The sequence below is a fragment of the Pseudochaenichthys georgianus genome, chromosome 4 (genome assembly GCF_902827115.2).
Source record: "Pseudochaenichthys georgianus chromosome 4, fPseGeo1.2, whole genome shotgun sequence".
NCBI lineage: Eukaryota > Metazoa > Chordata > Actinopteri > Perciformes > Channichthyidae > Pseudochaenichthys > Pseudochaenichthys georgianus.
Genome location: NC_047506.1, coordinates 41,470,190 through 41,486,370, shown reverse-complemented (window position 1 = coordinate 41,486,370; position 16,181 = coordinate 41,470,190). Strand labels below are relative to the sequence as shown.

Below are 16,181 nucleotides of genomic sequence, written 5' to 3'. Positions count from 1 at the left end.
ATCTACGAAACACATTATCTAGTTAGTTCTACTAACTATGGATGGCATTAATTTGGCCTCCAGTGAGACTGTAAGGAATCTTGGTGTTATATTTGATCAGGATTTATCCTTTAACGCCCACATAAAATCAATTTCAAGGACTGCCTACTTTCATCTACGTAACATTGCAAAAATCAGGCATATCTTGCCTCAAGACGATGCAGAGAAACTAGTCCATGCATTTGTTACTTCAAGGCTGGATTATTGTAACTCCTTATTATCAGGGTGTACCAAGAAGTCAGTTAAGTCACTTCAGCTGATTCAAAATGCTGCAGCTCATGTACTAACCAGAGTTAGGAAAAGGGACCACATTACTCCTGTTCTGGCTGCCTTATACTGGCTCCCTATAGAACACAGGATATAATTTAAAATTCTTCTTCTCGCCTACAAAGCCCTTAATGGGCAGGCGCCATCTTACCTTAAATAACTCATTATACCCTACTGTCCTACTAGGGCATTGCGTTCCAAGAATGCAGGGTTGTTGGTTGTTCCTAGAATCTCTAAAAGTACAATGGGAGCCAGAGCCTTTTCTTATCAAGCTCCACATTTGTGGAATCAGCTTCCAGTTTGTGTTCGGGCGGCAGACAGCCTATCCGTTTTTAAGAGTGCGCTTAAGACCTTCCTTTTTGATAAAGCTTATAGTTAGGGCTGATTAGATTCAGCCCCTAGTTTTGCTGATATAGGCTTAGTTTGTCGGGGGACATCTTACTTCTTCCTTCTCTCTGTCTGTACCCGTGTACACTCATGTTCCGATTAACCCAGCTTCCCCACATGTCTTTCTTTTTGGTGTCTATATACGCCGGGATCCGGAGTCATGGATGATCCTGCGGTCCTGTGTCCTGGATCGCGAGCCCTGGATCTTGAGTCGTGGCTGTGGTCCTGGATCATCGGTCCTGGATGGATATCCTCGTGGATTCAGCTTCCTATTATACACACATGCATTTCCAAACATTTGGACTACCTATGTTGCAAATGTATTATCTTTTCAATTTACACACAGCATCTATTGCACGTCTGTCCGTCCTGGGAGAGGGATCCCTCCTCTGTTGCTCTCCCTGAGGTTTCTCCCATGTTCCCTTTAAACTGTGGGTTTTCTCTCTGGAAGTTTTTCCTTGTACGATGTGAGGGTCTCAGGACAGAGGGTGTCGTATTGTCATACTGATATTCTGTACAAACTGCGAAGTCCACTGAGACAAATGTAACATTTGTGATATTGGGCTATATAAATTGATTGATTGATTGACTGTTTGCATAATACATTTATTAAAATCAACGGTTCATTTTTTCAGTGTGCCAGGCACGCAAGGAGCTCTAATCAAAAACAAAGATGGAGAGAGTGCTGTTCTGGGGGGGGGGAGGTAAGGAACCCCCAAAGGTTCCAGCCAGAAGACCGCATGGTCTGTATCACGCTATGATCTCACCAGAGGAGTCATGACTTCAGGCCCAACATGTCATCATTACACATCAGTTATACAGCACCCTCACACACTGACAAGAAACCATCAAACAGCAGTCTGGTACATTGTTATGAAGATTTATTGGACATAATGGGTATACAGATGTCATGCTTATTTACAGCTTATAAAAATTCCAAAATAAAATCATGAAAAGTTTTACACATTTTTACAAACACCCGAAAAAAGGCAATCTTGGCATCATGGGAAAGATCAAACTCTTCATGGTTTGAGAAATAAAACTGCAGTAAAACCACAAAGGGGCCCGAACCATCCAACTGCAGTTTCATCTATTTAACTAGTGTTGAGTTCAAACATAGGCACGAAACATTCACACATATGACATCACACACGTAGAACAAAAAGTACACATTCATAGAAAAACATGAGGTAGTCAAATGGTTACAAATACAATCAATAACTAGATGGTGGATTTGTGCTCCACTTACAGCTGTTGTTCAGCAGTAACTATAAGTCCTATGGAAAGGCATATTTAGCTTCCATAATAACGCCTATTTGATCTGATACAGCATCATTATGTCATATTGCCCCCTTGTCTCCTAAAAATGATGCCTGACTACAACTCAACTGTATTTTCATTTACTTTCGAGGTAAACATGTTTTCCCAGGATTACAGTGGCAGTTTTAAACACATGCTTAACGTTGTGAAGTGAAACATAAAACATGGTTAGGTTTTGGTAAAAGATCATGTTTTAGGTCAGAATGAGTTTGCTCCGTAACAAAGGTTATTTTCCCAAGTTAAGAATGTTATACAGTTGAAATGCATATATCTAAGTTGAAATAAGTCAATGCAGACGTCATCAGTATGTTGTAGTAAGTGCGTAATGTAAGTTAAATTGCATACGTAATAATAAATGATGTCTTATTTGCGAAATAAGTTTCCCTCAAAGCATATTTTAGATTTCAGTTTGGTTTAAGGTTAACATCAAAGGAGACGAGGCATTGAGGCAGTAAGCATGGGGGCATGTTTATATGTTTGAATACATCTCATGAATCAGTTTGATTGAATATTCCAAAATGATCTGAATTGAGAAGATTAGATCCAGGACACAACATGGCGCTCAGCCACTTAACAGCTGGAGTTAGCGGGGTAATTACTCATGGGAGATGGACAGCAGATAAGAGAACCTCAAAACGAAAGGAATGTCAGAAAGCAGAGATCTCACAATGAGCGCTGATCGTAGGCTTCCCTCTCTGCAGTGTTTTGGAAAACAGTTGAAAACACCCTCCATTCTCTCTTGATATACACACACACACACACACACACACACACACACACACACATCACACATTCAACTTTCATTTTGGTTTATTGCTGCCGTCTTTAACCGTTGATCCATTTGTTTTCATTATTTTGAGGGGATTCACCTCATAGTTGTGAAAAGAAGGGTTTTTCTCTATGACAATACATAAAGTAAGGATACCATTATTTACCTAGACTTTGTGAAGAATAAAGTTAATAATTATTGCGATCATTTAAAAAACAAAAACAGTGATTTCCTTACTTTATATGAAAATATATTTTGAGTTAGAAAATGATCTATACAAAACAGTATAGTAACATTAGATGATGACAAACTGTGATAGGAGTTGTATTCTGTCTGATCATACTCATCAATCCTAACACATGTTTTATCACACAATAAACAATGACTTGCAATAGCTTCAAATGTAAATAAATATGATGTCAAAGTTAGTTTGTATCAAAGAGTGGACTTGGTTTATACTCTATATATCAAATATATTTTAAAAAGGTGAATCATTTTGTATCTCCATATTCATCAGTTGAAGTGTCAGGAAGCCGTGCCATGAGGCCTCACACATACTTGTGTATTGTATTAGCATATCCACAGTTCACAGTACAGTAACACACATACAAGACAATAGGTTTCTCTTGGTAAATATATTCCAAAATATAATTTTATACACAAATATATATTTAGACTCTGTTCCCTCTGTAGAAAGCTTTACACATGTTTACATAAGATAAAAAGCTTTGAGATAATATACATTCTGTTTTTCTTGACAGGGTTCTGGAGTTCAAAGGGCCCACACACACTCTGAGAAACACACCCAGTGTAGAGGGAGGCTCTACAGCAAACATTCATATCATTCTGAGGTGGGTGATGCAAAACAAAAGATATGTCCACAGCAATGAGCTGCAGCTTATGTACCAGTCAGTGCCGAGATGAGAGATCTACACTGCCCACTGTGGCTGTAGTGGCACACATCTGCTCTGACTGTCTGATGCGCTGAGAAACATTCACTGGATTTATCTTTTCATTATTCATCAAAAAGAAATGCCAAATATTTCACTTCATAACGTTTCTCAAATGTGAGGATGTCCTGTGTTTGTGAATGTAAACCCTCAAAAGGGTCCGTGGGCAAATGGACGGGGTCCTAACTTGTAACAACATGATTCTTCTTTTATCACTTTTAAAATGATAAATGGTATTAACTTGTAACTGATAAACTGGTCTAATCTTAAAGAATTTGCACACACTCTTAACCGCTTAACATTTTAGAGTATTTACAATATTTACAAAAATATACAGGTCCTTGGAGAATAGTTTAGCATGTTGGGAGCTATGCTACAGGATGGTATGCAGAATTAAAGCACAGACATGAGTGGTAAATATCTTCTGATCCCGTCTCCTGCGCTGCCATACAAGAAAACTGCATTTTCAATTATGTCTTTTCTTTTTCCGGATTACAGTCGCAACTATACACCGGGAATCATTGTGCATTTAAACAAAGGTAGCAATCAAAACTACTTGGATATTTAAAGTAAAGGATAATGGTTCAGATTTAATTCACCTAGAAAAGTAACCTACATGACCCCAATGAAGTATGTGACACAAGCCGACTGAATACTTGAGTTAAAATGCACATTTGACTTTTGGTTTAGCGTTAGTAAGTAGTGTGTTTGACCTATTTACCCACAGAATTCGACACAGACTTTCATTTGAAACATGATTACGCTACGTCGAACACAAACGAAGAACGAGAGAACAAATTCATTTACATCGAAACGTATTTGACATATCATATGGTAACGTGACTTTTAGGAGACCGAGGGTCTAACTTTTGGATGGCACGCAAATAAAGGAATTCCCAAAATGTGAAACTATTCCATTAACAATGACCAAAACAAGGGTACCCATAATGCCCCTGTGGAACTCTGTAACAGAATGGACTCAACTGAAATGCGGTACTATCACCACATAGGAAAAGGCACCGGTGAAATATGTGTTGCCAACCTGCGGGTATAAACCCATTATAAGGGAAGAGTTATTACGACATGGGGCATTCTATCAGCATGTCTTTCACATTGTTCTTTCACATTTGTTGGCGAATACTCTTCTGCATACATTCAATATCTATCTTGCATCTTTTAAAAGCCATCTCTCGGTCACGATGACGACTTGTGTCATACTGCACTTTTGTCCGCATGTTAATAGTGGTTGCGTGTTGTGAAGTGTAACAGTCCAGCCATTAACATCTCACGTACTAATACTGACGTCACTGCAGCCTGGTGGCCTTCCTGGCTGCCGCAGGACACCTGCTCATTACAGACCGCCTCCATCTCACCACTTAAGGCCACAACAAAAGGCTTTTGCTCAGAACAAAACAGCATTAGGATTGGAATGAAATGCCTTGCATACACGTATTTTCCTGTACTAAATATGAGTTGAGGCTGCCAAGGTCACTACTTTTACACAGCAGTAACACCAGGACAGTTTACTAGTCTGGCACAAAAGGAATTTACAGGACCAAAGGTGTTTTTGTGTGACCTTTAACATTCCCCTAATATTTCCTTTCATGGAAGGAGAAGAACAAAGCGGTCCCTGTGAACCTTGGGGCCTGGGCAGGGGTCCGGGTCGGGGCTACGCCGTGCTGCTGCTGGAGCAGGGCGTGCTCTGGGTGCTGCCCACACTGTGGCCCGGGCTGCTGTTCTCTGAGGCCGGGAGGGGCTTCTGGACCTGCTGCCTGCCAGCTGTCTCACCTACACAGGGGGAGAGAGCAGGAGAGGGGGTGAGGAGGGGTGAGGACCAAAGGGAGGTAGCATTTCTTTCATATATATTACAGAAAGGCAGGAGCATGACAACTTGCTTTGCTTAAAGCTACAAAGTGTCCTTCTCCTACTGCGCATGCTGGAACCGTCATTGTACCTCTTTAAAGAAAGATCTCCTAACATGTACTATGACTGTCACCACCTGACATAAAGCTTACACTTGATATCAAATACAATTCTTTATCGTGACGTTTTGTGACTAGCCATCACACATGTTCACTCAAGCATGAGCACAAAAGGATCCAGTTTCAGTGCAAAGACCTTGGCTACAAACTGCAAGAAGAACTCTGGATTTGATCTGTGCTAACGTTTACCATCTTCAAGCACAATCTGCTACAGATTCACAAAGTGTTTTAACTGCTTGGACCCGCAACATGTCACCTCAGAGCGCCCAGAAACAACCAGGCACATCCTATCTGTCGGATGACATCTGGGAGACAAAGAGAAAAGGAGGATTCCTGTTCATGGAATTCACTTCTTTGGTGATCTGGATTCAATTAGCCGAGCTTTAGTAGATACAGCAGAACAACACAGGACAGGACCCACTGACTGCAGCTCAAACCGCTGACTGGTTTATTGTTCTATGACTAAATAAGCATTTCATTTTGTAGACTCTTGGGATCCAGCGCTTTAAATGAAGAGGGAAAATAAAAGTGCTTACATTTGTTTACAGAAAATGTCTCTGACAGACAACGAACAGCTTTGGGAGTGCAGTCGAGTCTGGGTTGCATTTGAGTATGTGGCACACACGTGTTAGTGAAGTCTTTCCCTTGTTTGTTTGGCCCTAATACATAGAGAATGTGTCTCTAAGATAAGGGTTTTCCCATCGATGGTCTTGTTTGTGCCTAAAGTTGAGTGTGGCTATAAGAATATGTGAGTCCACTGGCGGTCACACGCCGCTCCCTCTTTGGGGCCCCTTAGTGCTGCTAATGCTTACCAGAGCAGAGCTGCCAGAGGTCTTTCCCTCGCAGGACCAAGAGCTCTTGAAAACAAAGAAGCTTGGATTCCCCTCATCTGTAAGGAAATGTAAATTCCTAGGTCCAATATTATCTTGGTGAGAGGAGAGATAAAGGCTGTTTTTATTTATTTGGTTATTTGATTTATATACTGCATTGTCATTGTCTTGTTTATGTCTCTTATGCTGGTGTTATCTATTGTGTATCTTGGTTTGTATGTGTTTGTACGGCGACCTTGAGAGCCTTGAAAGGCGCCTATATAAAATAAATGAATTATTATTATATTGTGTATAAAAACTCTGACTCAAGGGGCAATTTGCCTCCGAACTTAAAATGTCTAAATCAAGACCTGGGACCAGATGTATCCTTGGACCAGATACTTAACCCAGAGTTGCTCCCGATGGCATGGCCAGCGGTGTGTGAGTGTGTGTGAATGTGAAAGTGGCCCTGCTCTGTGTGGGGGAGGTGGGAATGAGGACTTGTGATAGTAATAGCGCTTTGAGGGCTCGTAGAAAAGTGGATACAGTGCTATATAAGTACAATCCATTTACCATCCACCATTTAAACAGGGATCAGATAACAATGTGTATCTGATGATGACACTGGATTAAAAGTGACAATTAATACTAAATGGAACATGAATGTATCAAACAAAGCTTAAGGCAATGTCACCTGACAGCTGTCAAGGAATAACACACACAACTAACTTCTCAGTGAGGAGAGGTCAGAGGATCGCCAAAGGCACAAGAATCCTTCTTTTGGAGACATGAACGGCGGGACAACATTTCATGACAATCCAAGCTATAGTTCCACCATGAAGGGGATCTCACTTTAAAAAAACACACACACTGGCTACTAATACATAATGAAACTTTGGTCTTCGTTAAAGCCATGCTTCAAAAAGTGTTTCCTAGTCGTACATTTCTTGCTGTCACTTGTGTTTGCGGCCCTTCAGTTGTATTCGTAGCCAAATAGTATTTAATAACATATTTCTAAACCCTGATTTTTAGAGGTGACATTTACCATCGGTACTCTTCCATGCAATTATTTCTAAAATATTTGGTGTATGTGGTTTCAAATAGTGAGCAGAGGTAGAGAGCAGTCATATCCGTTGAGAGATCTTCTCAACGGACATGACGGCAGCCCTGGCAGAATGCATGGTGAATGAGCAGGATGTCAGATCATATATTAAGGGTTCTTGGAGACGCTTGGGATTGCCCTATATGGAGTAAAACTGCAATGGATACAAAACCTTTAATGTAATGCCAATGAGTAGTAACTTCAAAATAAGTTTATTTCTCCAGAGTGTTTGTCCTCAGACCCTGAGGGGACAGACCCACATCTCTCTTCATGTTGCATCCTTCTGTACACAAGTTTAAAATACACCCCAACTGATATGTTGGTGGTTTCTTAGGGGATCACATACTTGGCGTTTATAAGGAACTGCCAATATTGCCTTGTAAGGTAATTTCAGCAAAGACAGCTTTACACGCCCAGCTAAAGCCTATTTTAATAACATCAGCAAGAACATGTTGTAAAACTCTTTCCAGAAATACTATCCTAACACCTGTTTCTCTCTCCGTGCTTACTTCTCATATCGTTGGAAAACCATCTAATAAGGCTCTCTAGGAAAGCCGTCAAGCTGTAGTCAAGTGGCTTTCTAAAGAGGAGCCAATACCAATGTTGTGATAAAGATAAGGGCACTGAAATCTGACTTCTGATCTTTTTTATGCTACACGGAATCCTGTTCAGTAAACACAAGATTTAGAATGAGTGGAACAGTTTGTAATAGTTCTGACAATGTGTCCGGATCTTTGGATGATTTACTAATGCATTTTATCTGTCCAACTGTAAGCTTTTGTTCTATGCCTAAACTCAAACACGTTGCATGTTCAGAGAACACCCTGAGCCCTTTATAGAAGACGTCCATGGTGAACACATCAGCCGCGGGGCCAGCAGGTCAATGGCATGGCTGATCACCAGTCAAGCAGCAAAGCCAATGAGAACAGGGCAGCTCTGTGCAACGGTGAACTCCAGAGGGCTGCTGGGAGCGCACTTCCTCCCGGGGGTCAGCAGGGGTCGGCAGGCTGGGGACGATGGGGAAGCTCTTGGCATCGAATGGACAGATTGTGTGTCCTTTCCTGCGAGGGCCACGAAACCCAACAACGGGGGTTTCCAACTCGTCCCAGCCATTGTACTGAGAGTATTCGTCGACCACCCCGCAGCTCCCAAAACACTCAAAGGCAGGAAAGAGAAGAGCCCTCGCTGCTGACCAACAGGATATATTTACAGTAGAGGAGTCGATCTGTTATCGTGAACCGGCCTCTGTCAGCAGCAGGATGTTTGGCATTCCCAGCGGCACATTGCTGGCACCCGGACACTGGGGCATTCTTTAGCGTCTTGTCTTTTCATTAGTGTGGAGAGGTGAGCGGGGAGCAGCAGGTAAAGGACCTACCTGTGTGTGAGTAGATGAACCACAGGGCTCCGGTCAACAGAGCCCCAATCACGAAGGCTGCGAAGGCGATCCCCACCACTGTGGGCGTGTCCAGCACGTACAGCGCGTCTGCAAACAGAAGAGCACACAGTTCATAACTTGGAATAACACATTCAAATATACATAATAATAAGTATGTATATCAATAAATTGTAAGACAATCATCACGTTTAATTAAATGTATACATCATTTAGGATAAGACGCTTATTGTCATTGTGATGTTAAACACAACAATAGCTGTTGGTTTGGAAGCAATCCACTCTCCAAAAACTCATAAATATATGAAAAAAATGACAAATGTTTTTAAATAGTCGTAGTTATGTACTGTACATACATTGTGCATAACAATTACATAAAATCAAGAAATATATATCTTATTGGTTTATGTAAGCCTTTAACCACATGTATTTATTTAATTATTCATTTTCAAGTCTTATTTATTTATTTAATACTTAAGGCTCCATATAATTCACATACATGTTAATATAAATAGAGGAGAATAATACATCTTGAAACGTGTGTACAATCACTTACTATCATCATCAGTATACGGTGGTGTTTCAGAAGGAGGAACTATAACACAAATGAAAGTATGTCTCATTATCGTGTCGGCGTATCACATTCATACATAGTGAGTCGTTCAGATGGTCAGCTGTCAGCTCCGGGCCAGAGGACCAGAACATCACTGACACTGCCCGGAGTTGATAAGCAATTCTCTGAGGAATGTGACACAGGAACCTGAACCAGGAAGTGAGCAGCCATACTATCAGCTGATGAACCTACTGACTCCGAACAATGCATGTCCAGCCCTCATAATGATGTCTTACCAAACAACACAAAGCCTCTTTTGTAATCTAAAGAGGCGAGCCTGGTGCACGTCCAGGACTCGGGCACAATGCACGCTATTCTTGGAAAGAACACCTTTGAGTTTCCATTTTGCATAATGAATGATGACAGGTCATCAGAGAGAACTTTAATTTCAGAGGGGACAATGGCCAGAGGACGTCCTCTCTGCCAACCCCCCCCCCCCCCCCAATCGTTCCAGTGTTATCTGTACAGTACAGAAAAGGCAGACAGAGCAGGCATAAGGGAGGCCAGCATGAGACGTTGGTGTGTTATGTTGTCTTGTAATGGCCTTGGTAATTGTTGGGATTTAAATATAATCATTTTTACAAACTGACAAAGACAAAGTTTCATTCATCATCAAAGTTTTTGAATATGTACTTTTCATCGCTCAAAATGAAAGAGTCATTTGACCACCCAGAGTCATAGATATCAAAACAGCATCATCCAGAACAGTGTCTGATTGAGGCAAGAGATCGCATTACAGTTTTATATCACAGATCATCACAAATATTTATGAAAAATATGAAAGTATTGATCGTGCTATAAGCAGCTAAATTATAGCTTTTAATTATTATCAATCATCAATGAACCCTGATTGGGAATAGCACCGTTGAACGCGTGTGAATAATTCAGCATCTAGCAGGCTTTGACTTCTATTAAAATGCAACCCTGGCTTTTTCATTCGTCTTGTTTTATGAATGTACGCAACAAAAATAAAAAGCATGAGAGTCCGTGTGCAAGGTTTCTGTGCAGAACGATTTTTATTGGATGACAGATTTAATAAAATGCATACCAAATAAATGGACTTAAACTGGACTCATTTTTTATTTTGTATGTGGAGAATTGACATGACTATCATCGTATAGCTCCCATGGTTAAACCGAAACTCAATGTATCTTTTCATATAACGCCTTGATGTCTTCGGGGAATTGTTCCCTTCTGGACGCCTGGCAGTTCTTACATTTTGCTGACTATTTCAACAGAACCACACAGCACCCCTGAAGTTAAAATCATGACTTATGTTCCTCTGCCAGAGTTGAAAGAGGTCTCTATTATCTCTAGGAACGTTTTCTTGCCATGGAATGAGAGAGAATGTTTTTGTTTAACTCTGATCTCTCCTCACACAGCGCAGAAACCCCTGATATCCTCTTCTGCAAGACCCTTGACATTGGATGTTCTTATTTATAAAGCCCAGTACAGTTGAACTCGACAGTTCAGAACGTTGTTACTGCAATAGGCTTGGTCTATGAGGCTATTGGCACCCACATAAAGGATGATATACAGTGGTTTTATATAGCTATACAGGTTTCTCATAATGGATCTGTTCAAACAATGTGTGGATGATTTATATTCTGATTGGTACATAAGAGTTTTTCACTTCTGCTTTTGTGATAACGTTGGCTTTTTGACATCAGTCCAGTGTATATAATAGCCCAGAGGGAGATCAAAATACATTCAACCTAATATTATGCAGTTTTTATTTTGACACAGATTATATTTTATTAAATGTAATGTGAATAAACGTGTTTTAAGTTTCTATCTTCTTCTCTTACTCTTTGCAGTATAAACGTAATACTACTGGTGTGAGTTATATCATCCACACTGCCAACTTCTCAAATAAACGATACTTTTCTGAACTTTACCAGATCCAATAACTTTTATTGTGTAGCAGTAAATCTGCTCCGGATGGCTGCGCTCTGAGGCTGTTGTGTTTCCATGCACCAAGTTGGCCACAAGTGGCCCTCTTTGATTTGTAGATGGACTTGTGCTCTTTGGGATACCATCCAGTACAGAACTGTGGCCCTTGAAAAGGCTGGTTATTTTGTTTGCCTTCGTAGCATAAGAGATGCCTTTGAGTTATAAAACCTGCTCTTTGAAATAGGTTTCTTTTCACTGTGCTTATTGCATATTTGTGTTGACTTAATGGGTGCCATGGGAAATAAACCTGCTGCACCCGCTGGATGTTGGTGTGGCTGTGCATGTTCCTCACCCTAGCTCAGCTAACTCACTCGTACTTTAACAACAAGTTTCTGATCACCAATGTCTTCAGCAGCTTGCTAGCATTAACACTGGACTTCTGTGACCACATACTGTTTATCTCTAAGGGACCCCACATTCATTTCAGTTCAGGAATGTTCTGTACAACTCTGGCCCCTCACGCGACAGCCAGGCTGATACCAGATTGTTGAAGCCTTTATTTGTATAGTTTTGCGTATGGCCGCATCCAACAATTGTTTTTACTATCAATTAGCCTATTTTGTCTTAGTTGGTAAAAAGTGTTAGTCAAAAACGCTGACTAAAAGACCAAGTTGTCATATTAAAATGGCTTGTACTGTCTGTCAAAAGTCTTACCACTCAAAGGTATAATGATAAACCATGGTCATTTAGGATTATCAGTATATTTGAGAGGCTGGAGCCAATCCATTTGTTTTTGTTTTAAAATAAATTATTTAAACAATTTTGAAAAGAAATGGTCATATATTTCAGTGGGGCCAGGAGCATGACACATCGGTTTGCTTCGAGCTACAAAGTGTCCTCCTCCTACATGCTGGAAAAAAGTACTGTTTAGTCTCCTACTGTTTACTATGACTGTCACCACCTGACATACACCTTACACTTTAGATACAAAACTATTCTTTATGATGAGGGCCCAATACTGAACATTTCATTAGTCATAACAGAAGACTCAAAATGGTCTAAGCCCCCAGGTTTCTCCTAATGCAACGTTTGTATGAATATGAAGATGTGTGTGATTGTAAATCGGTAGCAAATCATTTCAAACATATTTACCAGTGCTTGTCTTTGCTTCTTTTGGGCAAACTATGTTTATCACACTCTTTCATACTACTGCTAACACTCTAAATCTTTTTTATTTCTCTATGGCAATTGCATGTAGCTTATAAGCTTAAATATAAGACAGTACAATATATCCACATTAGGCTTAAAAAGTCTAATATTGGCCTTGCTGATATATGAGTCATGCTCTAGCTGACCACAGGTTCTGGTTGAAGTCATTGCTCAGAGGGAGGCTGATTTGAAACGCTTTGGCTGACCACCAGAGATCGGGCACTCATGATATCACCCCGTCTCAGTTTAGGTCATAATTAGTTAAATGTGAACGTGGTTACCTCAGGCCTCCCCCCCACATCTGCGGGCTGAACTCACTCACAGCCCAGGAGAGTCCACAACACAGCGAGTGAATGGAGAGTGGCTAAACAAGAGATGATGGAGGGGCCCTTTAGGGTCTGGCTGGACCTCCACTCCCCTCACACTCCTCCCTTCTCCCCCTCTCTAGTATAAGGCTGAGGCCACAGTGAAAGTCCTAAGTGAAAACAACTGGTGCTGTATGACTCCTTTTTTTCCACCCCTCCCTCAGCATGGACCGGTCCAGAGCAGCCGAACTGGGCCTCTGTGTTTGCACACGCCCCTTTACTGCAGTCCACCACATGCTAGTATGTGTACACACACACACACACACACACACACACACACACACACACACACACACACACACACACACACACACACACACACACACACACACACACACACACACACACACACACACACTCTTGTGTACAGACATTAATGTAAACACGGCACACAACACAGTGCTGGTAATGATGACCAGAGGGGGGGAAGTGATGTTCAGGGTTTTGTGGTTTGGTCTAATCTCTGAGGATTGGACTGAGCTTTCTCCGTCTCCTTGCCCGCTCAGACTTCATTCTCTCTTTACTCCAGTTTTCAAACCACACTTAACACTCAAAACAATGGAAAAGCAGGGCTTCACTTGTCATTTGTGGTGCTGATAAAACCAAAATGAAAATGAGAGAGCTTTGTAGACATTTATAAATGGTGTACAGGTTGAGCCCATGGCATAAGGTCTAAGTTTGTGTGAAGGGTTATATTTGCATCCCCTCTTTACTAACCTGGTTCTTCTGACGGACCAGATCCATCCACCACGACCAGCGGCTTCGTGGACGTCTTGCTGTGCATTACCATCGACAGGATATTTTCCACAGAAGGAGAATCGCAGGTGTCACTCGGTTGTAAGCACTGCATGGACAAAAAAATATCTGAACTTAAAACTAATACATTAACAGTGAAAAGCCCAAACTGTACATGTATGTCACTGTACAGCATTTCATTTTACATTCTATGTTTAGCTCACCACTATTTAACTTTATAACTTACAAAATTCTCGTTTTGTTCTACTTTGTTTCTTCTTGCACTTCTTTAATTGTTTTTTTGATTTGTTTTATTGTTAAATGCAAATAAAGTGGAGGAACGTGCTTGCAGGAGATTGTCTAAATTGGACAGAGAACAGTAAGAGAAAAATCAAGATGAAAATCAAGACAGATGTTTGTTTGGTTCTGCAGCTGGATACTTGGCGAATCTCACTTTGATTCATGTTTCCTGATAGTGAAAGGCTCGGGTTAGCCAGAGTTAGGCTGGGGCACGACTACACCAACTTCAAATCTCCTCAAATAACATCGCTAATAAACTCTCGAGAGACTTGTGCTGTCAAATAATAAAAGATGCAAAAGTATAAAAGTCATTTGGAAAGTAAAGACTGCATACCGGAGGCATTCTTTGGTTGCTCTGAGAACTCTTGGAGCACAGAGACATATCGCAGTGCAGGAAGAGCAGGGACAGGTTGAACTGAGAGTTGAAGGTGAAGCTGAAACTCTGCTTCTCCGCCGGTGTGTGGGGGACAGGGAAGCCCCTCGGAGGGTAGTAGGTGACGGAGTCGTCTGTGGGGCACACTGTCTCAATGAGGGTGTAGTCTGAGGGCACCGTGGGGTCGGAGTTGGGAGAGATGAAACAGGTTACGATGGTGAACCCCAGCTCCGGATCTGTGGCAGCCGATGTGACCTGACCAGAGAGAAGAAAATCCTTTATCATTAAATACATCTAAAATTGCAATAGCAAACATCTTTATGTTAGTAAGACTGAAGTCATAATTGTTCAGGGAAATCCACTTGTGATTGGTATTTGTCTTTTCACCAACTGTATATCCCAGGAACAAAGAAAATTAAAACTGCGGTCACAGAAGTGCGCGCAGTGATGAGCGGGCCCTCGCGTCCGTGCGCCTGACTTTATTCTGCTTACTTTAACATCATTTTTCATGGTGGGGCTAAGCCATTTCTTGGTATGGCTGTAGCCTACCCCAGCCATACCCTGGCGCTGCCACTGGTGGGATGGGGCGGGCCATTCTGTATGCGTTAAATATTTTAACGCAATTAATTAAAAAAATTAATTACCGCCGTTAACGCGATAATTTTGACAGCACTAATATATATATATATATGATAATATGGAAGTGGTTTCTGATGGTGACAAACCCTGTCAACACATTACCGATGTAAGAATAGCAAAATTGTGAGTATATTCTTCCTTACATGAAAAGTCCTATATTTAAAAAAAATAAGACTATTTTTCAATTCTTAACCTGATGGTGGGGGTCGGTGTCTCTTTTTAAGTCTTTAATTTGAGTTTATTCATTATATTCATGAAAATTCACCATCAACTCCCACACTTAGGATACATTAGGTTAACAAGGAATACATATTTTTGAATAATGTACCTTTTCTTCCTTAACAATCCCCCTTGAGCATACATATACACAGAAAGACCCTTTGTAACCAGCTGGCTCTGTCAGTAAAGCACCTCCCACTGATATCATCATAACTCCTCTTGTCAAAGGACTCCAGAGTATGACCTCTATTTGTACTGCTGTGGATTGAGGATCCTGAGACAGACAGGATATGGAGACATGTAGAGAGGAGATACAAATACTATTAGGGGGTTGAAAGTGAGAGTTTGGTTTTAAGACCTAACAAGATCAAATAGAAACTGACATGGCAGAAACTAATGGATGAAAGAAGGAAGAGCTGAACGGCAAGGACACAATATATAGAATAGTCCTTTTATTGCAATGCAACACGTACCTCCACAAAGACTTGCTGCTTTTGTGAAACAGTGTAGAAGGCCTGGCGTGAGGGGTTGTGGATCGGCAGTTTGTTGTACAACTCCATTTTAAATGTCATGTTGCTCACTGGGTGCCTCCCTGGTCCCGGTACAATCCTGGGAAGAGTTGCAGAACTTTCCTGGTTCTTTCTGTACGTGCAATTGAACTGGGAGGAGAAAGAGACAAAAGCCAACGGAAATATCAGCATGGATCTGACGTCTGATTTCAGTGTGCCAGTGTTTGACCACATTAAAGAGGGAGTGCTGACGTTGTGAAATAGTAGAGGTACTTATCCATTGTGAAATATATACAATAGATGACTGT

The 16,181-nt window shown here is 41.1% G+C and overlaps 1 protein-coding gene across 1 annotated transcript in view; it reads right to left on the bottom strand.

The window, feature by feature from the left end:
* Nucleotides 1-1,559: 1,559 nt before the first annotated feature.
* tgfbr3 (transforming growth factor, beta receptor III) overlaps nt 1,560-16,181 on the bottom strand; it is a 109,612-nt gene continuing 94,990 nt past the window's right edge. The window contains exons 13-18 of the mRNA XM_071203038.1: nt 15,838-16,023; nt 14,468-14,761; nt 13,816-13,942; nt 9,575-9,613; nt 9,001-9,108; nt 1,560-5,520 (exon numbers count right to left, since the gene is read on the bottom strand). Coding sequence (XP_071059139.1) covers nt 5,402-5,520; nt 9,001-9,108; nt 9,575-9,613; nt 13,816-13,942; nt 14,468-14,761; nt 15,838-16,023 — 873 coding nt within the window. The 3' untranslated portion in view covers nt 1,560-5,401. The remainder of the gene's footprint in view (nt 5,521-9,000; nt 9,109-9,574; nt 9,614-13,815; nt 13,943-14,467; nt 14,762-15,837; nt 16,024-16,181) is intronic.